At 59.1% G+C, this 27,617-nt stretch overlaps 1 protein-coding gene across 2 annotated transcripts; it reads right to left on the bottom strand.

The window, feature by feature from the left end:
- Positions 1–18,534: 18,534 nt before the first annotated feature.
- On the bottom strand, positions 18,535–27,174 carry LOC128832078 (riboflavin transporter 2-like). 2 transcript variants are annotated; one of them, XM_054019130.1, is made up of 4 exons: positions 27,097–27,174; positions 20,483–21,490; positions 19,025–19,148; positions 18,535–18,831 (listed from the first exon to the last, which is right to left on the bottom strand). In XM_054019130.1, the coding sequence occupies exons 2-4, from the start codon at positions 21,466–21,468 to the stop codon at positions 18,619–18,621; spliced, it is 1,323 nt and encodes a 440-aa protein (XP_053875105.1). In that variant the 5' UTR covers positions 21,469–21,490; positions 27,097–27,174; the 3' UTR covers positions 18,535–18,618. The 2 variants fall into 2 exon arrangements, with proteins under 2 accessions (XP_053875105.1, XP_053875106.1); XM_054019131.1 differs by lacking the exon at positions 27,097–27,174 and adding an exon at positions 23,489–23,553.
- Between the last annotated feature and the right edge of the window lie 443 nt (positions 27,175–27,617).

Here is a 27,617-nt window from a genome sequence, read left to right as displayed (position 1 = left end):
TCCCGGTGAATTGCAGGAATTGGGGGTGCAGGGCCCTGGCTCCCCCACACTCTGTGACAAGGTCCAACACCATCCAGTGGCTGGAAGTCGAAGCGAGACACATTCAGCCTGGAAACAAGGAGTGACGTTTTAGCAGTGACAGTAATTCACCCCTGGACCAACTTGCCCAGGGTCCTGGTGGATTCTCCATCACTGGCCGGATCAAAATCCAGCCTGGCCATGTTTCTGACAGCTCTGCTCTGGGAATGATCTAGGAGAAGGTCTCTGGCCTGGATAGTCACACTGGTCCCGTCTGGCCATGGGATCTGGGTCTTCTGGGGCCAAGTCCGTGTCCACATGACGTGTGGCGCTGGGATTGCAGCAGGGGCGGAGGAATCTGTTCACTCGTATTCCCACTGAACCAGCCCTGCGGGCTGCTAACCAAGCCGAGGAGGGAAGCCGCTTGCCTGGGCACCCACAGCCTGGACTAGGCTGCACTTGGCTGGAATCCCAGGGGCCATGGCTGGTCTAAGACGTTCAGGCCGGGGGCTTGGACTGGAAGCTGAGGACAGCGGCCTCGCAGCAAACCCCCCCACACACCTCGCCCCAGGGAATGATTCTGTTACAATGAGTCTGTGTGGTGGGAGCTGGCCCATTTCAAAGGCCAAAGCAGAGCCCTGCAGAAAGAGCCCCACGGCCACAAGGAGCCCCACAGCCAGCCCTACACGTCCTGGATGATTTCGCTGTCTCCAGCGAGCAGCAGGCAGCACCCACTGCTGGACAGGGGGTCCCGGCTGGAGGCCTGGCCTGGGTCCCTGACTGATCATCTTGTGTGCCTGCTCACCAAGGCCACAGCTCCAAAAATGGGTACTGATTTGGGTGCTTGACCCCCACCCCTGAGCGGTGCTGAGACCCCATGGGCCTGACCTCCCCCAGCAGTGATGAGACCCCGTGGGCCTGACCCCCCCCCAGCAGTGCCACGACCCCGTGGGCCTGACCCCCACCCCCAGCAGTGACGAGACCCTGTGGGCCTGACCCCTCCCCCAGCAGTGCCATGACCCCGTGGGCCTGACCCCCCCTCAGCAGTGCCACGACCCCGTGGGCCTGACCCCCCCCAGCAGTGACGAGACCCCCCTGGGCCTGACCCCCTGTCACGGAGTCCCCGGGCGACGCTCTGGAACTGCTCCCCACAAAGCCAGTCAGGACTTTGGGGAGCTGTGACAATGCGGTTCTGGCGGAGCCCAACTGAGAGTGCCAACTCAGGACAAATTGCTCAAATAGGGCAGTTACAGCCCAAGGCTGGGGTTTTTCCACCTCTAAGGCAAACCAAACCAGCCAGACTAGGAGGACTTCGGTCTCACCCCACTGGCTAACCGCAAATCTCACAAGCAATCTCCTTAGACACTCCAGTTTCCCAGTACTCCCACCAGTGCCACTCGTTATGGGGACAAATGGTTATGAAAACCAATACCCCAGTAAAAGAAAAAGGTTCTCCTGATCCCAAAGGACCAAGCCCCAGACCCAGGTCAATATACGAATCAGGTCTTACCCACAAATCACGCTGTTGCCAGTCCTTTAGAATCTAAAATCTAAAGGTTTATTCATAAAAGGAAAAAGATAGAGATGAGAGTTAGAATTGGTTAAATGGAATCAATTACATACAGTAATGGCAAAGTTCTTGGATCAGGCTTGCAGCAGCGATGGAATAAACTGCAGGTTCAAATCAAGTCTCTGGAATACATCCCCCGCTGGGATGGGTCCCCAGTCCTTTGTTCAAAGCTTCAGCTTGTAGCAAAGTTCCTCCAGAGGTATGAAGCAGGATTGAAGACAAGATGGAGATGGGGCATCAGCCTTATATAGTCTTTTCCAGGTGTAAGTACACCTCTTTGTCCTTACTGTGGAAAATTACAGCAAAAATGGAGTCTGGAGTCACATGGGCCAGTCCCTGCATACTTTGCTGAGTTACAAGGCGTATCTGCCTTCTCTCAATGGGTCCATTGTATAGCTGATGGTCCTTAATGGGCCATCAAGCAGGCTAGGCAGAGCTAACACCAGTTTGTCTGGGATGTCACCCAGCAGCATAGCATAAGTTTGAAATACAGACAGTATAGAGCCAATATTCATAACTTCAGCTACAAAAGTGATACACACATATAGACAGCATAATCATAACCAGTAAACCATAACCTTGTCCTAGACACCCCATTTGACCCCCTTTATACAAGATTTGGGTGCCACTACAGGACCTTGGTTGCAACAATGATCTATATGGTCCCAGATTATATCAATAACATCACACCCCCAACGCAAAATTGATGCAGGAAGGGATGACACAAACATCACTGACTGCATCCCAAGAGCTCCCCATCCTTGGGTTTATCTCACTATGGCTAGTATCGGGGTAGGCACTATGGCTTAGCTGGCTAAAGAACAACAGAAATGGTTTATCAAAATTGTGTTTAACAACATGATTGAACCTCTTTACCAACTCAAGGTAAAACTTGGTTAGAACAATAGTGGATTGGATCTGCTCTGGCAGCATGGTTCCTGTATGTCTCATGTGATCTTGCCAAGAGCTAAAGAAAACAGCTACTTTATCCATACAAGCTCGGGCAAATGTTTGGAACCCAATTAACATAAAATAAATGCAGATATTAATGATGTTCATAGTACAGGAATCTTGGCATTTAGCCATGAAGGCAATATGGTAGCGTGCCTTAGTTTCCCTTCTCATACAGCACATTAGGTCTGGAATGTCTTTTCTCCTGTGCAAAGTTCCAATACTGTTCACAGGCATCAACTGTGAAACATTAGTATAGCAAGGCCTTTTAACATAAAGTGTGTTCTCATGTATTCCTTTTAACATGTTCAAGGGATTTTCCAACAGATTAGGAACATTGTACATTCTTACAGTTCTTGGTAATAGCAACACATTAGTTACAAAATTACCATTAGCATTAACAACAAATCCATTGCAAGTGTCCATCTACAATCATGGTTGTCATGCCACACCTTGGGCTCAATACCATTGGAGTTTGGGCATTTTAGGGTTAACCTGTGGCTTTCCTTTGCCAAATTCAGTTTTCTCTTTCCTCCTTGTCCTGCAGGATCACACCCTGATTTTTCTTGCTTAACAGAATTCACTGGCTGATGGGGTGGGCTCTCTGTGCTAACAGCTATTAGCAAGTCCTTCCCCTCCCAGCCAGACAAGTAATTTGCATTACCACAGACAGAAGCCAGTCCACCAGTTTTCATATCCTTAACTGCTATCATTTCCAAGGCTGGACTCTGTCTTAAAGAGATACCACACAAATCCAAAGAGTCTGAGGGTGAGAGTTTGCTTGCTCTCCCCTGCATCCTCAAGCATTTAGCCATAAAACTGTTCTGCTTTGAAACCCCATTAACCGAATCTGTCTTCAGACCCTGAAGCACAGACTGCTCACTCACAGAATTAGCATGGAGACATTCCTGTCCCAACACCATTGTCTTCCCAACAAGCTGGCCACACACAACCACTTGCTTATAGGGTTGCTTAACTTTCTTAACAGCTCTTACTCCATCTGAGACCTTCTCAAAGCTACCCACACTGGATCTTTCGAAAGGAAAGTCAGTGGATCCATTCACAACAGAAAATTTCTGGCTGTTAGGAACTGAAACTTCCTTGATTAAATCACTCTCACATCCTTCAGTTGCAGGGAACTGCTTGCACAGATTACCATGAGGATTTCTTTCCCCAGGAGCTTTTCTAAGCAGCAAATCACCCCTCACAGAAATTTTGCCCTTACCCTCTTCATCTAGGGCCTGCTCTAAAGGAACACTTTCCTGAGAAACGACAGACTTTTTCCGGGTCTTACTTACATCCAGGATCACCTTTGGCCCATCAGGCAGATTTTTACACAATCCCCTTTCAGGCAAACCCATAGACTTCCTAGATAAAAGGTTAGAAACATTTTCCTTCCCTTTGCCACACACAAGTTCAGGAATCCTTTCCTTCTTGCTACAAGTTTCCACACCATCAGTAGATAACACAACCAAATCACCTTCATGCTCTCTTTGTGCCCTGGCTAGGGTATTACCCTGATTAGACAGAGTTGCTACACCCTTTACCAACCACACACTAGCAATAGGCAAAATATAAGCACCAGAATTGTCTGGTCTCTGGGATTTTGCTAAGACACTAACTGGATGCAACTTAGTTACAGTGCCAGTCTCCCCAGCAGACACAGACTTAGGACCATTCCCTTCCTGGGCTTTAGTTGAATTCAGAACCAACTCTGAGACAACTGCACTATTCTCAACCATCCCAGGCTGAAAGGCACCTTCTGTCTGCTTCACAGACAAAGACGAGCTGGAGACACCTTCTTTTTTACCAGACACACAGCTAGGGATTTCATTTCCCTTGTCCCAGCACACAGGGCCGTTCACAGACAACTGCTTGGAGACTGAGGTAGCTTCCTCCATAGGCAAGTCAATACCCCTGACAGATACAGGCACATTTCCTTCACTGTCACTATTCTCCACACAGGAAACAGGTAAGGTCTCGGGACATTCATCTTCCACTATCCCGGCCTTCCCAAACTGCTGACTAGACAAATCCATCAGCTCACAAGGCTGCCTTGGCTTCTCCAAACTTTTCTTGCCTTCCTCTCCTTTGTCCCAGCACACAGGGCTGATTACAGACAAAGACTGGGAGAGTGGGGCAGTTTCCTTACCAGGCACCTTGCCACTCCCAACAGATAAACTGCTCTTCTTACTACACTGAGCCACTGCCAGCAAATCACAGTTACCCTTTTCAGGTTCACTTTTGCAAGCTGTACTAGCCACCAATGCATCACCCATCCAAAATCCACCCTTTCCTTCCTCAGTTAGGGCTTCCACCTGACCATCCACTTTAATCTGCTCCAGAGAAACATTTTCCTGCCCAATAAGATTTTGCTGCTCTTGATTTAACTCCAGATTCACTTCAGAGACACTAGACCGACATTCAGAAACTTCATTTACAGACAAATGGCTCTTCTCAGACAAACCTTTGGAGCAACCCTCCCCAGGCAAATCATTGCCCACAATAGACACAGGTTTAAGATTATTCCTGTCCTGTGACTGATTACCTGGACTGAACAAAGCTTTAACATTTTCCCCAATCAAAAGATCCTTAGGCAATAACTTCCTTACCCCAGCTATAACTTTATGCTTAGCACCATTCCATTCAAGGTGGATTCTGGCTAAAGGCACGCTTACAGTAAACTCATAGAGGACTACAACATTCACACTCTGATTTGGTAAATAATCTTCCTCTTTGACAAGATCTGCTTTAACCAGAGTGATGTTAGAAGCCATCATTTGCCCTAAACAGCTTTTACCATTGACTTTTACATTCTCTGTGAATTTTTCATTACCACTCCCATACAGAGCATTGGCACAAGTTATGGAGCCACTCTTTACTGAACACACAGTAAAAGCATTTACATAAAAGGTGGCAGAATTGGGGTACATTTGGTTACACCCAGACAACTGCTCAGAGTTATACAACATACCAACATTGTTATAAACTGGACTTTCAAGAGGATACAATTTCTGCTTTTCTTCCCTTGCTTTTTTGACTGGGAGCTGAAATCTTTGCACTTTTGCCTCAGCTTCTAGTTCCTGCAATCGAATTTCTGCCAGTCTTTGTTCATGCTCAAGTTGCAGTTTACTTGCTGCCTTTTGCTTTTCAATTGCTTCTGCCTTCTGATCACTGGCCATTAACAGATCTCTCAGTTCTTGATTTGTAGCTTTCTTTCTAAAGCTTATCCCCTTTTCTGAACACAAATCTTTCAGGGCTTTTTTGTCAAGGCCCTCATATGCTCTTTGCTCACCCATTGCAACTCTTCTTTAACCAACCAAACTCTCAATCCCAAAATTCAAATTTGGACAGCGTGGGGTTCTGACCCAAAGCTTAATTGACCTGGTTCTGTGGATCCAAGCACGACTACGCCACTGTGACAATGCGGTTCTGGCGGAGCCCAACTGAGAGTGCCAACTCAGGACAAATTGCTCAAATAGGGCAGTTACAGCCCAAGGCTGGGGTTTTTCCACCTCTAAGGCAAACCAAACCAGCCAGACTAGGAGGACTTCGGTCTCACCCCACTGGCTAACCGCAAATCTCACAAGCAATCTCCTTAGACACTCCAGTTTCCCAGTACTCCCACCAGTGCCACTCGTTATGGGGACAAATGGTTATGAAAACCAATACCCCAGTAAAAGAAAAAGGTTCTCCTGATCCCAAAGGACCAAGCCCCAGACCCAGGTCAATATACAAATCAGATCTTACCCACAAATCACGCTGTTGCCAATCCTTTAGAATCTAAAATCTAAAGGTTTATTCATAAAAGGAAAAAGATAGAGATGAGAGTTAGAATTGGTTAAATGGAATCAATTACATACAGTAATGGCAAAGTTCTTGGATCAGGCTTGCAGCAGCGATGGAATAAACTGCAGGTTCAAATCAAGTCTCTGGAACACATCCCCCGCTGGGATGGGTCCCCAGTCCTTTGTTCAAAGCTTCAGTTTGTAGCAAAGTTCCTCCAGAGGTATGAAGCAGGATTGAAGACAAGATGGAGATGAGGCATCAGCCTTATATAGTCTTTTCCAGGTGTAAGATCACCTCTTTGTCCTTACTGTGGAAAATTACAGCAAAAATGGAGTCTGGAGTCACATGGGCCAGTCCCTGCATACTTTGCTGAGTTACAAGGCGTATCTGCCTTCTCTCAATGGGTCCATTGTATAGCTGATGGTCCTTAATGGGCCATCAAGCAGGCTAGGCAGAGCTAACACCAGTTTGTCTGGGATGTCACCCAGCAGCATAGCATAAGTTTGAAATACAGACAGTATAGAGCCAATATTCATAACTTCAGCTACAAAAGTGATACACACATATAGACAGCATAATCATAACCAGTAAACCATAACCTTGTCCTAGACACCCCATTTGACCCCCTTTATACAAGATTTGGGTGCCACTACAGGACCTTGGTTGCAACAATGATCTATATGGTCCCAGATTATATCAATAACATCACAGGAGCCTCCTCTCCCTCGGAACAGACTGTCTGCAGGGCAAGAAGCTCACACGGCTTCACCTCCTGGGTCTCTCCTGGGAGCATTCAGCATATGCCCCTCCGTGCGCTTCCCACAGCGAGTCCGTCCAGGTGGGGTCCTGGGGAAGCCAGAGGGTCCTGCACCCCCACTTCGCAGTCAGACGTGACTCTCAGCCAGCCAGTAACACAGAGGTTTATTAGATGACAGGAACACAGTCTAAAACAGAGCTTGTAGGTACAGCGGCGAACGGGACCCCTTGGCCGGGTCCATTATGGGGTTCAGAGAGCCAGACACCCACGTCTGCCCTCACTCCTAGTCCCCAGGTAGCTCCAACTCTCAAACCCGCTCCAGCCCCTCCTTCTCGCGGCTTTGTCTCTTTCCTGGGCCAGGAGGTCACCTGATCTCTTTGTTCACCTTTAGCTATTTCCTTGCAGGGGGGGGAAGGGGCCCTGGCCATTTGTTGCCAGGGAGACAGAGTATCAGGGATTTATGCGCACTGGTCTTTCCCCACCACCTAGAGACTTAAGAAATGCATAGGGGAAACTGAGGCACCCACACAGTATTCAGAGGAAACATTAAGAACAGTCCCACTTCGTCACACCCACCCCCAGCAGTGCCACGACCCCATGGGCCTGACCCCCCCCAGCAGTGACGAGACCTCCCTGGGCCTGACCCCCCCCCCCCCAGCGGTGCTGAGACCCCCTGGGCCTGACCCCTCCCCAGCAGTGCCACGACCCCGTGGGCCTGACCCCCCCCAGCAGTGACAAGACCCCCCTGGGCCTGACACCCCCCCCGAGCGGTGCTGAGACCCCCTGGGCCTGACCCCTCCCCAGCAGTGACAAGACCCCCCTGGGCCTGACACCCCCCCCCCCCCGAGCGGTGCTGAGACCCCCTGGGCCTGACCCCTCCCCAGCAGTGACGAGACCCCCCTGGGCCTGACCCCCCAGCGGTGCCAAGCGCCCGCAGTGCCCAGTACAAATCACAGGCACACAGCACCTTTGACACTGAGCCCCACGGCCTGTGTCGGGCGCCCGCGCGTCCGTGGGAGCGTAGCTATCGCCCCCCCCACAATGCTGCCTGGCCGCTCCCCCCCATGAAAGGTCCATCCTGGGCCGGTCCATCACCTCCCCCTCCCGCCCCAGACCCTGGAGCCCTGCCCTGGGCACAGGACGGGCTGATGCCCCCCCCCAGATACCACTGCGCTGCCCCCCCGCCCCCCTTTGCTCCCACAGGAGACTGCGCGGGAACCAGGCAGGTCTGTGGGGCTAGGAAGGGGAGAGGAGCCACGGGGACTCCACGGAGCCCGGGGTCTGCCGGACGGACCCGGACTCCTGGGTCCCGTCCCGAGCTCTCCAGCGGCTCGACTCCCTGCCAGGGCTCAGGCGCGTGGTCCCCTTGGCGATGCTGCCATCTAGTGGAGGAATTGGGGGTAGCGTCCCTAAGCCTCCCCTGCATGGGCTCTCGGGGTGGGTGGGTTTCATCCAGCCCCGTCCCAGAGCGCCTGGCACTGCACTGGCCGGGCAGTGGGTGCCCGGGAGCCCAGCCCTGTCCTGCACCATCCCCCCATGCCAGCGACCTCTGCCCCGTGGTGTCATTTCACCCCAGCAAAGGAGCTTTCCGTATGCCCCAGTCAGTCACCTGAGCACTGGCCAATGCCTCAGGTTTTGGGGAGTCTCTGGGGGCTCTGTGCCCACTGGGGGGTGTCTCTGCCCCACAGAGGGCAGGGATGGGTCTGACCTGTGGGACCTAGGACGGGAATGTTGTGGGGCTGTTGTGGTGACAGGTTCCATGTCCCATGGGCCCTGCTCCGAGCCATTCCTGCCTTGGGGATGAAGGTCTCATGCCAAAGACCCCCGTCCCGCCCCGGGCACTGCAGGGCCAGCCTGGGCTGGAGGTGGGTCCGGCTGATGGGCGATGGTCCTGAGCCAGCCAAGCTGCAATCTAGTCACTCTCCCCCTTGCCTGGCTGCCCCTCGCCCCTGCACAGGAGGGGGCGTGCTTGTGGCTGGAGATGATTGACTGGGCTGCTTTGTGTTTCTCTAGGGTCTCCCACTCTGAGCGGCTAAACCCCTCTCCGCTCCTGCACCGCCTGGCGGGCCCCCACAGGCTCCCCCTCCCTCATATGTCATCCCACGTCCCCCATCTCTGGCTGAAGACACTGACCGCGCCCTGAGGACGTGGGCAGGTCCCTGTTACCCGCATACCCTAGGGCACCCCACCTTTACCCTTCCGTGGGCTCAAGGCGTAACCTGGTTCATTTAGGCCCCACCCCCCTGTTACCCAGTTCCTAGGGCTCAGGGCGTAATCTTCTGTGGGTTTTGTGGGGCTTTTCCCCAGTGATAGTGCCTCACACAGCAATAGCCTTCACCTCTAGTTATTCACAGTTACCAAACCCGATGAGCACACAGTGCTCACCGCTTGCCAGGAGACATCCCTGCTGGCCAGGCAGGCTCAGGTCACCCGGGCCTCTGCCTGGTGTCATTGGCTGGGTGCTGAGGTCTGGCAGCTCTGATCCTGGGCTGGGTCCCAAAGAACTTCCTTTTGGCCCCCGGTTTATACAGTGAAACCAGAGTCCTGCTTAGCTGTGCCCTCACCAGTCATTTAAAAACACAACACAATATTTCTCACCAGTCCTACCCCCTTCAGACCCCACCACCTCAGTTGATTTGCACCTTGCAAGATTCGCCAGGCAACAGGCAGAACCAGCCAGCCCCTACAGCTAAACACTGGACAAGTGGGGCCCGACGAGGCAAAACAATAGGAGTGGAGGTTTCGCAATCACAACTGGTGAGCACTGGTTCCTTGCCTATAACCATCTGCAGAGCTCACAGCCCCCAGACATGCGTGGGTGAGAGCGGGAGGCGAGGCGGATTCTTGGGCTCTGGGTGCCACCTGCTCCCTGGGCGCCACGCAGTAGCGTAGCTGGGGGGGAGCAGGGGGAGCGCCCGCTCCCCCTGAGCACATTCCCCCAAAGTGGCGCCTTTTTAACTCACTCACAAAAAAAGGTGCCACCTGCTGCGGCACTTTTACTGACAGGGCGGCGCTCCGGGTCTTCGGCGGTGGGCCCTTCACTAGCTCCGGGTGTCTTCGGCGGCACTGAAGGACCCGCTGCCAAAGCCCCGTGGAGCGAGTGAAGGTCCCGCCGCCGCGGTGCCGCCGAAGACCCGGGTGAGTACAAGCACCACAGCGGGTGGTGCCTTTTTTTCTGATCGCTCCCGTTGTTCTCGCCACCTGGCTACGCCACGCCCCGCAGGACCCCCTCACCTGCTGCCAGGCCACGCCTGGGCCACTCACGTCTGCCCCTTAGATCCCTGTAGGGGAAGGGGAGCCGGGTCTCTTCAGGCAGAGTCGCCCCCAAAGCCTTCGCATTGGCTGCCCTCGCTTCCCGTGACACACTGTACCTCCGAATGTCAGCCTGTGACCCCACATTCATCACGCCCATGGGGCTGTGCTAGGCCATACAAAGCATGCCGTGAAAAGTCCTGAGCTGCTGAAACCCGCAGGTCTGCTCCCAATGGCTATATGTCTGAAGTGATGAGCTCGTGCTGGAGGAGTGTTACTAGAACATGCTGTACGTTTCCTAGTGGCCCAGGTGGGTGTTGGCCAATGACCGCCTGCTAATCAACTGTGTGACTCAACTAAGCAAGCACCACACAATGGGAACTGATCAGTCACTGTGACTCGGGGCTCACCAGGACATGCCTGGGCTAGCGTCTGTCAGGCACGTGGGCCAAGCTGCAGCATGAGGGGCCTTTCTCCTCCCCCACCTACACTGGAAACAACCGGGATGGCGAGAAGATGAAGCTCATTGGAGGACACTGGTTCAGACGTCAGGAGGGAAGTCTGTGTATTAAGGACTATAACCGCAGTGGGGTGAGGACATTGCTTGATTCAAATCATCTTTAGTTTATAGAATTTACACTGGGCCCTTATTTTCTTTTCTTTGGTAACCATCTCTGTCCTGTTCTGCCTTCCACTTAAAATGGATCGTTCTGGAATTAATAAACGTGTTTTACATTTTAACTAAAACTGTGTATTTTGCTTGAAGTGCCGGGCAAACTTCTGCTTAGTATGCAGAAGCTGGTGCATGTCCTCTCCACATTGAGGGAGGGGCGGCCTGGGTTATAAACCGACGCTGGTCAGGGCAGGCTGGTGCAGCTCTGGGGTCTCTCTGCTGTGAGCCCAGGAGTGGCTGGGAGAAGCAGTCATGTAACTCAGCTGGGTGTATCCCCGCCTGTGGATGGCTGGGTGAGTGCAGGACCTGGAGGGGTTTGCAGCTTGCCACAGCCTCGCTCTGTGAGAGGGTGCCCTGGCTGGTAAGCCACAGTGCCAGGTTGCAGCACCCCAGGGAACCCCCTTTGAATCACCCCCCCCCTCGGGGAGCTTGTTTGGGAACCTGTGGCTGGCCTGCAGGCAAGACACAGAATGGGAGCCAAACCTCCACCCAGGGATTAATGCCACACCTGGGGGCTGTTGGGGTCCCCCACCCCACCCCTTCCTAGAACCTGCACTAGGAGCAGCCTGGTGCTAGCTTGGTGCTAGCCCCCACAGGGGGCAGGCTGCCTACCAGGGAATGTTTCGGGCACACGTAGGCAGCAGGATTAGAACTGGGGCCCTTCGGGTTCACGGCACAGAGTTGTGCTGTTTGAGCTAGAGGAGTCACTCTGGTCACGTACTGCGGCGGCAGCAGTAGGCTCTTATCCTCTGTGGCCCAGCCGCTAGAGGGGACAAACACCATGACGCGTGGGTTTCATACACATCACTCCTGGTGACCTTTAGTCTAAGCAGGGAGGCCATGCCACACTGTCCCCCCACTGGCCATTCAGGACAGGCTGAGCGAGGATAGCTGGCCGGGGAGCAGCGTCCAGCCCACCCTGGCTCGGATGTTTCACACCCCCTGGAGGGGGGGGGGGGGAGAGTTGTTCCCTGGAGCAGCTTTTACCAGGCGGCTCAGCAGGTGAACGAGCGCAGCCCAGGTGATGGGGATCTCTGACGGCACTGGGCTGCTCCTGTCATCCTGCACAGCAGCGGGTGGCAGGACGCCTGGGTTCTAGTCCCATCTCAGCCACTGACTTGCTGGGTGACCTTGGGCAAGTCCCGTCCCCTCCCAGTGCCTCAGTTTCCCCATGTGTAAAAGGGGCATAATGCTGATCTACCAGGGGGTAACTGGAGAGGCTCTTGCTCAGTGCTTAGAATTGTCCCCAGGGGCCAGGATGCCGGGGTGGTGGGCACAGTGTAATAACCTGAGGGGAACAAACACATCTGTGGCCTTCTAGGCCATGCGAGTTAGCTCTGCACTGGACACTACCCATTCCCTGCATCCCAGTGACAGCAAGTACAAAGGTCAAAACCTCCAGCTCCTCGGCCCAGGCACACCGACTCGAGCCAATGGAGAATCACCAGTAGCTGACAGCAGTACAGGGCTGATGATGCTGGCTGGCGCAGTTCTGATTTCATCCAGCAGAGGGCAGCGGTGCTGGGCCAGTGTTGCGGATTGTGGGGGAGTTAGGGCCCTGCACCCCTCTTCCCGAGATTCACTGTGACTCTCAGCCAGCCAGTAAAGCAGAAGGTTTATTTAAGGACAGGAACACAGTCTCAAGCAGAGCGTGTAGGTACGACCGGACCCCCTCAATTAGGTCCCTCTGGGGGGTTCAGGGAGCTTAGACCCCAGCTTGGGGTTCCCTGCGTTGCACCACCCAGCCCCAACCGAAACTAAACTCTCAGCCCCTCCCGCTGCTCCTCTCCTTTGTTCAGTCTCCCGGGCAGAAGGTGTTAATTCTCCCCACCCCCGTTCCTGGCTCAGGTTACAGCTCAGGTAGCTTCCTTCAAGGGAAGTCCCACATCCCCATTGCAACCCCCCTGCAACATTCCCAGGTCAAATCTGCCCTGCTCCGTCACATCTCTCCCCCCTTCGAGACTGAACTGAGCGAGGTCACTCTGACCAGTGACCTGGGGAAGTTCAGGGCTCCCTCTCCGGGACAACGCGTCCGCTATCAGGTTGTCACGTCCCTTCACATGGACCACGTCCATGTCATAATCCTGCAGGAGCAGGCTCCATCTCAGGAGCTTGGCGTTGGCTCCTTTCATCTGGTGCAGCCAGGTCAGGGGAGAGTGGTCGGTGTGCACGGTGAAGTGACGCCCAAAGAGATATGGCTCTAGTTTCTTGAGGGCCCACACCATGGCCAGGCATTCCTTCTCGATGGCCGCGTAGTTCTGCTCCCGGGGTAGCAACTTCTTGCTCAGGTACACGATGGGGTGTCTCTCCCCCTTTTCATCCTCCTGCATTAACACCGCCCCCAGTCCTGTGTCTGAGGCGTCGGTGAACACCATAAAGGGCTTGTCAAAGTCTGGGTTTGCCAGAACTGGGCCACTGACCAGAGCCTCCTTCAGCGCCCGGAGAGCCTCCTGGCACTCCTCGGTCCAGACCACTTTGTCTGGCTTCCCCTTCTTGCACAGCTCAGTGATGGGGGCGGCTATGGCGCTAAAGTGGGGCACGAACCTCCGATAGTACCCTGCCATCCCAATAAAGGCTTGGACCTGCTTTTTGGTTTGAGGAGCGGGCCAGTCTCTGATCACCTCCACTTTGGCTGGTTCCGGCTTTAAGCAGCCACTTCCCACCCGGTGGCCTAGGTAGGATACCTCAGCCATCCCCACCTTGCACTTCTCCGGTTTTACGGTCAGCCCAGCCTTCTGGAGTCGGTCCAGCACTTGTCTAACCTGGGATATGTGGTCCTCCCAGGTCTGGCTAAAGACACAGATGTCATCGATATACGCCACGGCAAAACTCTCCATCCCCCTCAGTAGCTGATCCACCAGGCGCTGGAAGGTGGCCGGCGCTCCCTTGAGGCCGAAGGGCAGGGTCAGGAACTCATAGAGCCCCAGAGGGGTGACAAAGGCCGATTTCAGCCTGGCATCTGCATCCAGCGGCACTTGCCAATAGCCCTTTGTAAGATCCATGGTGGTAAGGTACCGAGCACCTCCCAGCTTGTCTAGGAGCTCGTCCGGCCTGGGCATGGGGTAGGCATCGGCTACAGCGATGGCATTGAGCTTCCGATAGTCCACACAGAACCGGATCGACCCGTCCTTTTTGGGGACCAGCACCACCGGCGAGGCCCAAGGGCTGGAAGACGGCTGGATCACCCCCAAAGCCAGCATGTCATTGACCTCTCTTTCCAGGTCCTGAGCAGTTTCCCTGTGGCTCGGAAGGGGGAGCATTTTATAGGCGGGTGCGATCCTGTCTGCACCCGGTGGACAGTCAGATTAGTGCGTCCAGGCTGGTTGGAAAACAGCTGCTGGTACAGATGCAGCACCCCTCCGATCTCAGCTCGCTGGGCAGGGGTTAGCCGATCAGAGAGAGGAATTGCTTCCAGGGGGAAGCCAACTCTTGTCCCAGGGAATAGATCTACTAAAGGGTCATCTCCCTGCCCCTCCCACTGTCCACACACGGCCAACACCATATTCCCCCTGTCATAATATGGCTTCATCATATTCACATGGTACACCCGGTGGTGGTGTGCCCGGTTCGACAGCTCCACCACATAGTTTACCTCGTTTAGTTGCTTGACAACCTTGAAGGGCCCTTCCCAGGCGGCCTGGAGTTTGTTTTTCCTCACGGGGATGAGGACCATCACCTGATCCCCAGTGGCGAAGGCGCGGGCCCGTGCTGTGCGGTCATACCAGACCTTCTGCTTCCTCTGGGCTCTGGCCAGATTCTCCCTGGCCAGGCCCATGAGCTCGGCAAGTCGTTCCCGGAAGGTCAGGACATACTCCACCACCGACTCTCCGTCAGGAGTGGCCTTCCCCTCCCATTCGTCTCTCATCAGGTCCAGGGGCCCCCTTACCCGCCTTCCATATAGCAATTCGAAAGGCGAAAACCCGGTAGACTCCTGGGGTACCTCCCTGTACGCAAACAGCAGGTGAGGTAAGTACTTGTCCCAGTCCTGCGGGTGCTGATTCATAAATGTTTTCAGCATCATTTTTAGCGTCCCATTGAACCTCTCCACCAGCCCGTTGGATTGGGGGTGATATGCTGAGGCCCAGTTGTGCCGGACCCCACATCTCTCCCACAAGCACCGGAGTAGGGCCGACATGAAGTTGGACCCTTGGTCCGTCAAGACTTCCTTGGGGAACCCCACTCGGCTGAAAATGGTCAGCAGCGCATCCGCCACAGTGTCTGCTTCAATGGACGATAAGGGCACTGCCTCGGGGTAGCGGGTGGCGAAATCTACCACCACCAGGATGTATTTCTTCCCAGACCGGGTCGTCTTGCTGAGAGGTCCCACTATGTCCATGGCCACCTTCTGGAAAGGCTCCTCTATGATGGGCAAAGGTCTCAATGCTGCCTTCCCCTTGTCCCGGGCCTTCCCCACCCTCTGGCAGGGGTCACAGGATCGGCAGTACTGCCGGACGTTGGTGAAGACCCCGGGCCAGTAAAAGTTCTGTAGCAGCCTCTGCCTGGTGCGCCGGATCCCCTGGTGCCCTGCGAGAGGGATGTCATGGGCCAGGTACAGTAGCTTGTGGCGAAACTTCTGGGGAACCACCAGCTGCCTCCTGATCCCCCACGACTCCACTTCCCCCGGGGGAGCCCACTCTCGGTACAGGAACCCCTTCTCCCACAGGAACCTCTCCTTGCATCCTCTCCTCATGGTCTGTACCACACTGAGGTCAGCCAGGCCCCTTAGCTTCCGCAGGGAGGGGTCCTTCTGCAACTCGGCCTGGAACTCGGCGGCTGGGGAAGGGATGGGGACCTGCTCCCTCTCGTCGGCTGGGTCGGAAGCCCCAGCCACCCCGCGGCCTGTCCTTGGGTGTTCCCTCCCCACCCGGGAAGGGTTCGCTGCCTCCGGTGGGACATCCTTCCCAAGGTCAGGGCGTAGTGCCCCTCGCCGGCTCTGGCTACGGGTCACGACTAAGGCGGTCTGGGGGCTGCTTGGCCAGTCCTCTAGGTCCCCCCCCATCAACACCTCAGTGGGCAAATGGTGGTGCACTCCCACGTCCTTGGGGCCCTCCTTGGCCCCCCATTTCAGGTGTACCCTCGCTACGGGAACCTTGAATGGGGTCCCGCCCACCCCGGTCAGGGTCAGGAAGGTGTTGGGCACCATCCGATCTGGGGCCACCACCTCGGGCCGGGCCAGTGTCACCTCTGCGCCCGTGTCCCAGTATCCATAAACTTTCTTCCCATCCACCTCCAGGGGAACAAGGCACTCGCTCCGCAGGGACAGCCCCGCGCCAACCCTGTAAATGGAGAACTTTGAGTCCGGAGCATCTGGCCCCCCAGAGAAGCTGGCCGGGGGCCCTTCTCTCTCTTGAGCAGTTGATAAGCTGCCAGCCCCTCTTGCGTGGGAAGCCTGCCCCTCGTCCGTCTGGGCCTCTACCAAGTTAACCCGGTGCGGGTTTGGTCTGCTCAGTCTGTCCTTGAGCTTGGGGCACTGGGCCCGAACGTGGCCTCTTCGGCCGCAGTAATAGCAGCTCAGGTCCCGTGGGTCCCCTCGAGCCGGTCGGTTGTCCCTGATGCTGGGCCTTCCCCGTGGGAGGGGATTCCCCATATTCCCCCTTTGGGAGGTCCCAGGGTGACTCTCTCTCTGCATCGCGGCGGGCCTGTTCCTTTGGGGCTCCTCCCTGCCACCCCCTGACCGGCTCTTTACAAACTCATCAGCCAGCTGCCCGGCGTGTCGCGGGTTCTCTGGCTTTCTGTCCACCAACCACAGCCTCAGGTCGGATGGGCACCGCTCATACAGTTGCTCCAGTACCAGCAGTTTAATCAGGTCCTCCTTCGTCTGGGCCCCACCAGCCCACTTGCTGGCGTATCTTTCCATGCGGACGGCTAGTTGCAGATATGAGATCTCAGGGGTTTTATCTTGACTCCGGAACCTTTCCCGGTACATCTCAGGAGTCAGCCCAAACTCACGTAGCAGGGCCTTTTTGAATAGTTCGTAGTCCCCTTTCTCTGCCTCTCCCAGTTGGCGGTACAATGCCACGGATTTGGGGTCCAGTAAGGGGGTAAGGACCCGGAGTCTGTCCGCGGGATCCACCCGGTGCAGCTCGCAGGCCGTCTCAAAGGCCTCCAGGAAGTCATCCATGTCCTCCCCCTCCTTGTATGGGGCCATGATGCACTTATCAAAGCTCCGTGCAGTCCTGGGTCCCCCCTCACTCACCGCAGCCGGGGGTTCGCTGCCCTTCAATCTCGCCAGTTCCAGGTCATGCTGACGCTGTCTCTCATTCTCCTCCCGTTCATGCTGTCTCTGTCTCTCTTCACGCTGATGCTGTCTCTCTTTCTCCTCCCGTTCACGCTGATGCTGTCTCTCTTTCTCCTCCCGTTCATGCTGACGCTGTCTCTCTTTCTCCTCCCGTTCACGCTGATGCTGTCTCTCTTTCTCCTCCCGTTCATGCTGTCTCTGTTGTTCACGATCCTCCAGCTCTCTCAGTTTTAGCTCTTTCTCCCATTCCAGCCAATTCCGCTCCCCGGATGCCGAACGTCGCCGGGAGGATCCTCTGCTGGCCGGCGGGCTTCGCCGGGGGGATCCCCTGCTGGCCGGGGGGGTCACGGCGCCCTCGGTATTTGCTGGGCTCCTCCCCACCCTTCCCCTAGGCATAGGAAGGAGGGGTCTCGGGAAGCCCTCAGCAGCCGGCTGACCACTCCCAGCTGGGACAGACACTGGTGCCTGCGCTGCATTTGCCAGGCTGCTTCCCTGAGACACAGGGATCAGTTCATTCGCGCGATCTTCCGCCTCCAGCTGGGCAATGAGCTGTTCTTTGGTGAGCCTCCCAATGCGCAGCCGCCTCTGCTTGCACAGCTCCACCAGGTCGCTCTTAAGCCGCTTGGCATACATCTTCCTGCTGGCCACTCACCGGCCTGTGTGCTCACAGCTCCCCACAGTTCCCAGGGGCCCCCTAGTGTGCCAGCCCTTCTCGAGGTCACCACCTCTCTGGGTAATAACCGTCTCTCTCTCACTCTTCAGCACGCCTGGTCCCCGTCAATCCCCCTTCGTTTTACTGCTCCCCAGTCACTTACTGCAGGAAGCGCCGTCCACGGGGTGCAGTAGATCCCGCCGCTGCCACCAGTTGTTGCGGATTGTGGGGGAGTTAGGGCCCTGCACCCCTCTTCCCGAGATTCACTGTGACTCTCAGCCAGCCAGTAAAGCAGAAGGTTTATTTAAGGACAGGAACACAGTCTCAAGCAGAGCGTGTAGGTACGACCGGACCCCCTCAATTAGGTCCCTCTGGGGGGTTCAGGGAGCTTAGACCCCAGCTTGGGGTTCCCTGCGTTGCACCACCCAGCCCCAACCGAAACTAAACTCTCAGCCCCTCCCGCTGCTCCTCTCCTTTGTTCAGTCTCCCGGGCAGAAGGTGTTAATTCTCCCCACCCCCGTTCCTGGCTCAGGTTACAGCTCAGGTAGCTTCCTTCAAGGGAAGTCCCACATCCCCATTGCAACCCCCCTGCAACATTCCCAGGTCAAATCTGCCCTGCTCCGTCACAGCCAGTAGGACTAGTGGTCCAAGGGCTGAGCTGGGAGCCCGGGGAAGCCCAGAGTCCCCCGGGCTGGAGGCCGCGGTGGGTCTGCGCGGCTCAGCTGGGGCAGTGGGTGGTGCAGGCATCTCCGGAGCGGAAGAGGCTGTAGACGCTGACCAGCGGGAACATGGTGAGGGCCCCCAGCATGGAGCCCAGCTGCACCACGGCCCCGCACCACACCAGGGCGCTGTGCCCCTCGTCCCGCAGGATCATACCGATCATCAGCTTCACGTAGGACAGCGAGCCCACGAAGAGAACCCAGCTCAGCACCTGGGCAGGGGAGAGCGCGGCACGTCAGGCAGCCCCAGCCCTGGCCTCCCCCCGCGGCCCTACACAGGGCACCAAGCAGGGACCTCACCCAGGGCCTGGGGGGGAGGCAGTGGGACGCCAGGGACCCGGGCGGAGTCGGGAATCCCTTGGCCGAAGGGCAGAGGGCTGGGGCCCGGGGCTTGCGCTGACTTACGATGAGCGTCACCCCGGCGTAGCTGTGTAGCAGGGGCGGGCACGGGCTGAGCACCGCCATGGCCATGATGTAGCAGCCGAACCCGGAGCCTGCCGCGGCCAGGAGCCCGAGCGTCAGCAAACACCTGGGGGCAAAGCACCAGCTGGTGAAGGGAGACGCGGCATTTAGCCCCCGTGACCCCAGCTCCTGCCCCCCCGTGATACCCGCCTGCCCCAGCTCCCCCAGGCCCTGACCCCCAGCTCCCCCAGACCCTGACCCCCAGCTCCCCCAGCCTGCCCCACACCCCCATGTCCTCACCCCCCATGATATCCACCTGCCCCAGCTCCCCCAGGCCCTGACCCCCAGCTCCTCCAGCTTTCCCCAGACCCCCAGGCCCTGACCCCCAGCTCCTCCAGCCTGTCCCCACCCCCTGACCCCCAGCTCCCCCAGACCCCCAGGTCCTGACCCCAAGCTCCTCCAGCCTGCCCCAGACCCCCAGGCCCTGACCCCCCATGATACCCACCTGTCCCAGCTCCCCCAGACCCCCAGGCCCTGACCTCCAGCTCCCTCAGCCTGCCCCAGACCCCCACGCCCTGACCCCCCATGATACCCACCTGCCCCAGCTCCCCCAGGCCCTGACCCCCAGCTCCCCCAGCCTGCCCTAGACCTCCAGGCCCTGACCCCCAGCTCCTCCAGCCTGCCCCAGACCCCCAGGCCCTGACCCCCCATGATACCCACCTGCCCCAGCTCCCCCAGACCCCCACGCCCTGACTCCCAGCCTGCCCTAGACCTCCAGGCCCTGAACCCCAGCTCCTCCAGCCTGCCCCAGACCCCCAGGCCCTGACCCCCCATGATACCCACCTGCCCCAGCTCCCCCAGGCCCTGACCCCCAGCTCCCCCAGCCTGCCCCAGACCCCCACACCATGACCCCCAGCTCCTCCAACCTGCCCCACCTGCTCCAGGCCCTGACCCCCAGCTCCCCCAGCCTGCCCCAGACCCCCACGCCATGACCCCCAGCTCCTCCAACCTGCCCCAGCTCCCCCACGCCCTGACCCCCAGTGACCCCAGCCTGCCCCAGACCCCCACGCCCTGACCCCCCATGATACCCACCTCCCCCAGCTCCCCAAGCGTGCCCCAGACCCCCAGGCCCTGACCCCCAGTGACCCCACCCCTAACCCCAGACCTCCAGGCCGTACCCCCCACATGATACCTGCCTGCCCCAGCCCCCCAGCCCTGAACCCCAGTGACCCCAGCCCCTACCCCCCCTCCCGTGATACCCGCCTGCCCCAGCCCCCTCGGTGACCCTGGACCATGCTGGCACCCTCTGCAGCAGGGGCATTAAACTCAGCTCCTGCAGCTGCCCGGCCCGGTGCTCCTGGTGCCATTGGGGGGCAGCTCCGTTGGCGGAGGCCTGCCCAGGATGTGGGGCGGCCCCCAGCCGGGGGAGCAGCACGTCTGCGTGGCTGCCAGGACGCCCACCTGTTGGGCAGGAACATGCCGATGAAGCAGGCCAGCGGGTTGGCCATGGCGGCCAGCGTGGCTGAGAGGTGGTAGGCCGAGTTGCCATAGGGCAGGCAGGAGTAGGACTGCACCGCGGGCAGCACGGCGTTGGTCAGCGCGTTGACCCAGGCCAGCACCAGGAAGATGTAGGCCACCTGGGGCCAGGAGCAAGTGCCGGTGCCGAAGGAGCCGCTGCAGCGGCGGCTCTCGGTGGGGCTGATCATGGGCCGCTCCTCCACCACGGCCTGCAGGCCCGAGCCGGCCTCCACCCGGGCCTGGGCCCGGAACCGCTCCTTGGCCCGCTCCTGCCGGGCGGCCGGGAGGTGGTTGAGCAGGACGAAGGCGGCGAGGCACAGGCCCATCATGCCGCCAAGGAAGAGGAAGAAGAGGTGAACGGAGAACCGGGCCGGCTGGTACTCCACCTGCAGCATCGGGCCCGAGGCATTCCCCGCCAGGCTGCCATTCACGCACCGGGCCACCCCCACCCCCTGGGCCAGGGCCACCAGGCCGGGCACCAGGCCGCTCAGCCCCTCGCCCACGAAGTAGGTGGTCAGGTACCGGGCCCGGAACCGCAGCATGAAGGGCAGGAAGGTGACGGAGGAGGTGCAGTCCACCAGGGAGAGGAAGAAGAGGAGGACGAGGAGGGCGGTGCTGCGGGCAGTGCCCCCCACTACACTGGTCTCCTGCCAGAAGAAGGCCAGCAGGATGCAGGCCAGCGCCCCGAGGCTGATGATGGTGTAGATGGTGCCGGGCTCGCTGAGCTGCCCGGGCCGGAAGTGGTGCATGAGGGTGACGAAGAGCGGCCCCACGTTGGCGAACTGGATCAGCACCGTGAGGTAGGACGGCAGGTACCAGCCCTCCGGGACCCGGGGCACAATGAGGGGCAGCTCCACCCACATGCCGTTGATGGCCACCCACGAGCCTGTGCCCAGGAGGCAGGCGAGGATGTGAACCACCAGCACCATGGCTTCCGCTGGCGCGCTGGGCCTGAGAGCCAAACAGAGAGGGGGGCATTAAACCAGAGCAGCGGGCCCAGCATGGGGGCAGGACAGGCTCTCTCTGGAAAGCCAGCGCAGAAGCCTGGATGTGACCCCAAAGCTGGGTAACCCCCTGCCGCCCCCAAAGCCAAGGTAACCCCCACCATCACCTCCTCCCATCTGTGCGCCATGCCCTGCCCCCGTCCCAAGCCGGGGTAACCCCCACCATCACCTCCTCCCATCTGTGCGCCACGCCCTACCCCCCCCAAGCCGGGGTAACCCCCACCATCACCTCCTCCCATCTGTGCGCCACGCCCTACCCCCCCCAAGCCGGGGTAACCCCCACCATCACCTCCTCCCATCTGTGCGCCACGCCCTGCCCCCCCCAAGCCGGGGTAACCCCCACCATCACCTCCTCCCATCTGTGCGCCACGCCCTACCCCCCCCCAAGCCAGGGTAACCCCCAGCACCACCTCCTCCTGCCTGCGTGCCATGCTGTACCTCCCCCCGCTTCCCCAAAGCAGCAACAAGCAGCGAGCGTCCCAGTGGGAACAGCCTTGGGAAGCCCAGTCCCAGGGATGCACACACACCCCAACACACGGACACACACACACCCCCCCAGGGAAACATGCAAGTACACACACAGCCAGACACGTGTGCATGCACACACCCAGAGGCACACACACACTTGCTGGTACAGGACGCGGATGGGCCCTTTGCTGAGTAGCAGACCAGGCCTCAGGCCCCTCTGCCCGCCTGGCCGGGTTCTTAACTGCCCAGCCGGCTGCATCCTGGGGCAGGCCCACGGCTGTCAGCAGCGGGACCCTGGGCACTAGGCTGTCCCCACCACGAGCCCTTTGCTCCTGCTGTGAAACATCCCGCAGCAGCAGCCCGGCCTGCAGGGACTGGGCCTGGGCCTCTCCTTTGGCACTTACGACACCTGCCCAGAGAGGCTGTGAGGTCTAGTGGGCACAGCACTGGATTCGGCAGCAGGACTCCTGGCGTCTAAGCCTGTCTCTGCTGGTGACTCCCTGTGTGACTCTGGGCATGGTCCTGTCTCATTCTGTGCCTCAGTTTCCTCCTCTACAGCATCACCAGTCAGTGAGGAACATGGAGCCTGGCTCAGGAGCCAGCCATGGTCAGCGAGCTGTCTGTGCTCCCGACGCCCCGGACGGCGCTGGAGCCTGGGGCGGGAGGGGGAACCCAACGCTCCAGTATGTGGCTGAAGCTCGGTTCTGACCAAGCCGCATTGTAAGAGCGATCCCTGGTGGTAGCATAGCCGGAGCCAGAGCCGCTCCCCCTGGTGGGGCTGGGCACGGAGCTGGGTCAGACCATGCCAGCTGCCCCTCTCCTGTGGCTCTCAGGGCCTAGCAGAGTTTCCTGGCCCAGCTGAGCTGTTCGCTCCCCCAGGGGCGTCCCGGCAGGACCCTCCCAGCGCAGGAGGAGGCTCTGACCGCCTCGCCCCACTCGTCTCCATCTCCAGAGCTCGTCCCCCTCGCCCTCCCTGGGACCCAGCCAGCAGGCACAGCAGGGAGCCGCCCCCCAGGCCTGGCCCTTGCCCACAAGCCCCTCTGCCAGCTCAGGGCTCGGAGCTGTGGGCGAAGGACCCGGCCTGGCCCAGCACACAGGGGGCAGATGCTGCTGAGACTGCGCTGGCCAGACGGACTGGGTGAAGCTTGGACCCTGCCCTGGTGCCAGTCCCTTCAGGCCCGCTGCTCGGGGCCAGGGAGCAGCAGGGGCTGGGGTGCGAGGGCCGGGGAGGGTGGAGGTGACGCGTCTCTGGAGAAGGATCTGGGAGGTGGGGGGGGGCAGCTGAGAGAGGCGAGAGGGAAGGATCCTGGGGGGAGGGGCAGACGGGGACGGAGGAGCTCCAGGAGGGCTGAGGGGAGGAGGCAGAGGGGTAGGGGGTCACGGGCCCCTCTGCAGCCCCGGCTCCGTCAGGGCACTAACCCCCCCGCAGGCCGCAGCAGGGGGCTGCGTTGGCCGCAGCTTCGGGGAAGGTTTGTACCTGAGAGGCTCTGGTGCGAGACCCGGAGCGAGGCCCCGGTGCGGCCAGGCCTGTTTGGCTGTCCACGGATCGCTGAGCCCAGGCAACGGCAAACGGCTCTGACACCCAACGAAGCCTTGCCGGGGAGGCTGGGGGTTACAGAGCTGCAGATCACCCGAGGCAGGGAGAGAGGCAGCTGATCTGCACAGGAATCCTGTGCCTCCCGTGGGGCGTCTGTGCCCCCCCCCCGTTGACACCCAAGGCTGGGGGGGGCAGCACAACACAGAGCAGGGCTGAGCAGCATCACCCAGGCTGCCCCCTGCCCTTTGCGCCCGCGGCGTCCCCAGCGGATCAGAAAGACTTGTGCAGCGTCGCCAGCTGGAGAGTTTCTTGGCAGTCTCACGCTGTTTTCCTTAAAGCGCCAGCTCCTGGAGTCATGGGGTTCGGGAAGACCCGCAGCCTCCACGGAGCACATGGGGCTCTGGAGAAAAGCTGGAGACGGCTCCCGAGTGCCTCCCTAGAGGCCCAGCCTGTGTCTGCACTACAGCCGTCTCTGGCCCAGCCCTGCCCAGCGGGCCGTGGTGGGGTGTGAGCCCCGATGGGCAGCGCCATGACGGGGACCCTCTAGTGCGAATGTGCGTATCCCAGCAACGCTGCCGCTGGCGTCATTCGGTGGAATAGCCAGCGGTAAAAGCGCAGCTTGGCCGGTACAGGACCCCAGCGCTGCTGGAGTCCCCGTAGGGCCAGCGCGGAGCTGGGACACTGGGCGGCCCCGAGCCTCGTCTCTGTGGTGCTTGGCTACCTGATCCTTGCTCCTGTGCCCAGGGTCTGCCCTGAACTCCACACAGGGGCTTGGGAAGGAATTTCCCCCGGTCAGGGGTTCGCCTTCCCCTGCAGCGTGCGGGTCACGTGCCAGGGTTAGCTGGGTGTAGCTCACTGGGACGTTCCCTGCCATTGGGGAGCCTCGGGGGACCGGTGCCCCGGGTCCCTGCTGTTCTCTGCCTGTGGCACACACCAGGCCAGGCTGCCATGATCTCCCCACAGCTGGGTTTGCTGGGCGGGTGCTGACTGGCTGAGAGGCTGCTTGGGCAGAAATGGGCTTTGCAGGGACCAGGTCCCGGCTGAGCCGTGCGGGGAGCTCCGGGCAGTGCTCGCTGGGCCAGGGCACCCAGCGCCCGGGAGGGGCCTCTCTAGCTGGTATTTCCATCAGCCCCCAGCCTGGGACTGGAAGGGGCGCTGGGGCCAGCCCGGCCCTGCCCTGCCCTGGGGACACGGAGCTGGGACCGCTGGTTTCCCAGCTGCCTGGCAGCGCCCCGGGGGGATCTCCAAGCACTCGGAGCCAGGACACACTTCACTGCTCTGCGCTGTAATAAGTGACCACGGCCAGGTTAGGCTTTAACTCCAGCTCAGGGGCTCCCGGCAGCTCCCCAGGGGATCGCTACACTCAGCACCGGATGCCTGGGGCAAGGTCCGGCCTTTGGCCCGACCTGCTCACGGGGCTGACCGGAGCCAGCGGCCGGGACTGGCCGAGATTAACCCTCCTTTCCGGCCTGCTCCCGCGCTCTGGGAAGGGGCACGGAGGGATTCCAGTGACGCCCGGCACGGCCCTGGGGCTGCGAGTCTGTTACTGGGGGTTAGGAGCGTCCGAGTGATCTAGCCATCAATGAACCCTTATTGCAACGCTGGCCAAGGCCGCAGCTGCCCAGTCTCCGTGGGCTGCCCCAGGGCTCGGTCTGTCTCCAGCTCCTGTCTTACACCCCGGCTGGCAGCTTTGATCTGTGTTTCTGCAGCGCCTCGCACGAGGGGCTGGGCCAGGAGTGGGGGGTGTCTTGAGCCCTTCTCCCCGTGGAGGGAACCAGGGTGCGTGTGGGAAGCCCTCCCCCAGGCAGCACATGATTGCCAGCTTCCGCCTGCCCCCCGCAATCCCTCCCACTGGATGTGACCCAAGGGGGGGCAAGACCTCCCCTCCCCACTGTGCACCCCCCCGTTCTCTGCCTGCTCAGTCTGATCCTGCACAAGACAGACATAGCTGGGTCCCTCGGGGGGGGGGGGGGGGGAGGGGGCTGGGCCCCAGGATCTGACTGGCCCGAGGCCGAGTCCAGCCCCTGGGCCAGCTGGGGCAATGCATGGGGCCAGCAGTACAGTCCTGTCACTCAGCTGCCCCGGCCTGGGGAGTGGAGCTAACCCCTGCAGAGCCAGAGCTCAGAGGGGCGGCTCATCTCTTCCTCCCCCGGGGCGGGCCGGGCTTCCTGGGGTCACTTAAGGCCCCAAGCCATGCGGGTCTCCCCTTCCCCGGGGGACGTGTCCGGCTATCAGCCCCAGTGTCCGTTCCCCAGGGGTGTGTGCGGCGGCGTGAGCACGAGAGGGTCCCCGTGCGGGAGGGCTCTGCCGGGCTCCTCCCGGCACCTTGTGCCCTGTGCACTCACACGGATCACCACACAGGGCTGGTGTCCTGCTGTGACCTGGGGCTCTGCCCATGGGACAAATGGCTGCAATGCCGGTCCTCCGACAGGCATCACCACACACACCCTAGGTCACCCGACAGGCGTCATCACACACCCATGCACGCACACACACACCCCATATCACCTGACAGGCATCATCACACACACACACACCATGTCACTCAGCAGGCGTCATCACACTCACACACTCACACACATGTCATGTCAGCTGACCGGCGTCATCACACACACACATACAGATGCACATGCACACGCACACACCATGTCACCCGATAAGCATCATCATCACACACACACACGCACACACACACCATATCACCTGACAGACATCATCATCATTACACACACACAATGTCACTCGACAGGCGTCATCACACACACACACACACACACACACACACACACACAAACCATGTCACTCGACAGGCATCATCTCACACGCACACTCACACACGCACACACCATGTCACCCAACAGGCATCATCTCTCTCTCTCTCTCACACACACACACACACACACCATGTCACTCATCTGGCATAATCACACAGACACACACACATGCACACCACCCCCGTGTCACTTGACAGGTGTCATCTCACACACACACACATGTGTGCGCACACCCCCCCACACCATGTCACTTGACAGGCATCACACACACACCATGTCACCCGACAGGCATTTTCATACACACACACACCCTTGTCACTCAACAGGCATCATCAAACACACACACACCACGTCACTCAACAGGCATAATCACACACACACACGCACACCCCATGTCACCCAACGGGCATAATCACACACACACACACACATGCATACACCATGTCACCCGACGGGCATAATCACACACACACACACACACACCGTCTCACTCGACAGGCATCTCTCTTTCACACACACTCACTCTCACACACCCACACCCACGTCACTTGACAGGCATCATCACACACACACACACACACACACACACACACTGTTGTCACTCGACAGGCGTCATCACACACATACAGAGGCACACGCACACACTGTCACTCGATAGGCATCATCACACACACACACACACACACACACGTATGTGCACAGGCAGATGCCACCTGTTACACATTCCCCCAAAGCTCCCCCCACCTTGGCAGCCGCTTTCCAGCCCTCTCCTACCTCGCAGGGCTGGTCTGTCCTCGCCCTGCCTGCTCCGAGCCCAGCCGCGCGGGAAGTGCAGCGCTCAGGGCCCCTCCCCGCTGCCAGAGCCTGTCCCGGCTGCTCTGCCTGCGTAATGTGCTGCCCGGGGCAGTGGCAGTGGCAGCGATTGGCCGCCTGTTGGGCCGGGCTGCTGCCCTGGAGGTGGGCAGGGGAGCTCGGGCTGCCCTGGCCCGGTTGGTTTATGGATCAGCGCCTCTGGCGCCGAGCAGGGACGGAGTCCAGCCGGGCGCTGGCACGAAGCCGCGTCGCTCGGCGGAGCTGGAGGCACCGCGGAGGCACCTGGCTCAGCTGGTGACCCTGCGATGGGTGAAATGCCCGGGCGCAGGGCGCCTGACGCACCCACGGGGCTGCCTGTGTCCGGCTGGAGTCTCTCCTCCTGGCCTTGGGCCGGAACCTCTTTGGGGGCAGGGACGGGCTCTTTGTTCTGGGTTTGTGCAGCACCAAACGCAGCGGGGGCCTGGGCCGCGGCTGGGGCTCCC

Source organism: Malaclemys terrapin, chromosome 2, assembly GCF_027887155.1.
Source record: "Malaclemys terrapin pileata isolate rMalTer1 chromosome 2, rMalTer1.hap1, whole genome shotgun sequence".
Classification (NCBI taxonomy): Eukaryota; Metazoa; Chordata; order Testudines; family Emydidae; genus Malaclemys; species Malaclemys terrapin.
This window is presented reverse-complemented; position numbering and strand designations above follow the sequence as displayed.

Excerpts from the sequence above, each read along its gene's own strand:
- LOC128832078 (XM_054019130.1), bottom strand. The coding sequence starts at position 21,468 with ATGGTGCTGGTGGTTCACATCCTCGCCTGCCTCCTGGGCACAGGCTCG. Across the intron at positions 19,149-20,482 it reads GGCATGTTCCTGCCCAACAG|GTGTTTGCTGACGCTCGGGC; the intron begins GTGGGCGTCCTG and ends CTTTGCCCCCAG. Across the intron at positions 18,832-19,024 it reads ACGCCGGGGTGACGCTCATC|GTGCTGAGCTGGGTTCTCTT; the intron begins GTAAGTCAGCGC and ends TCCCCTGCCCAG.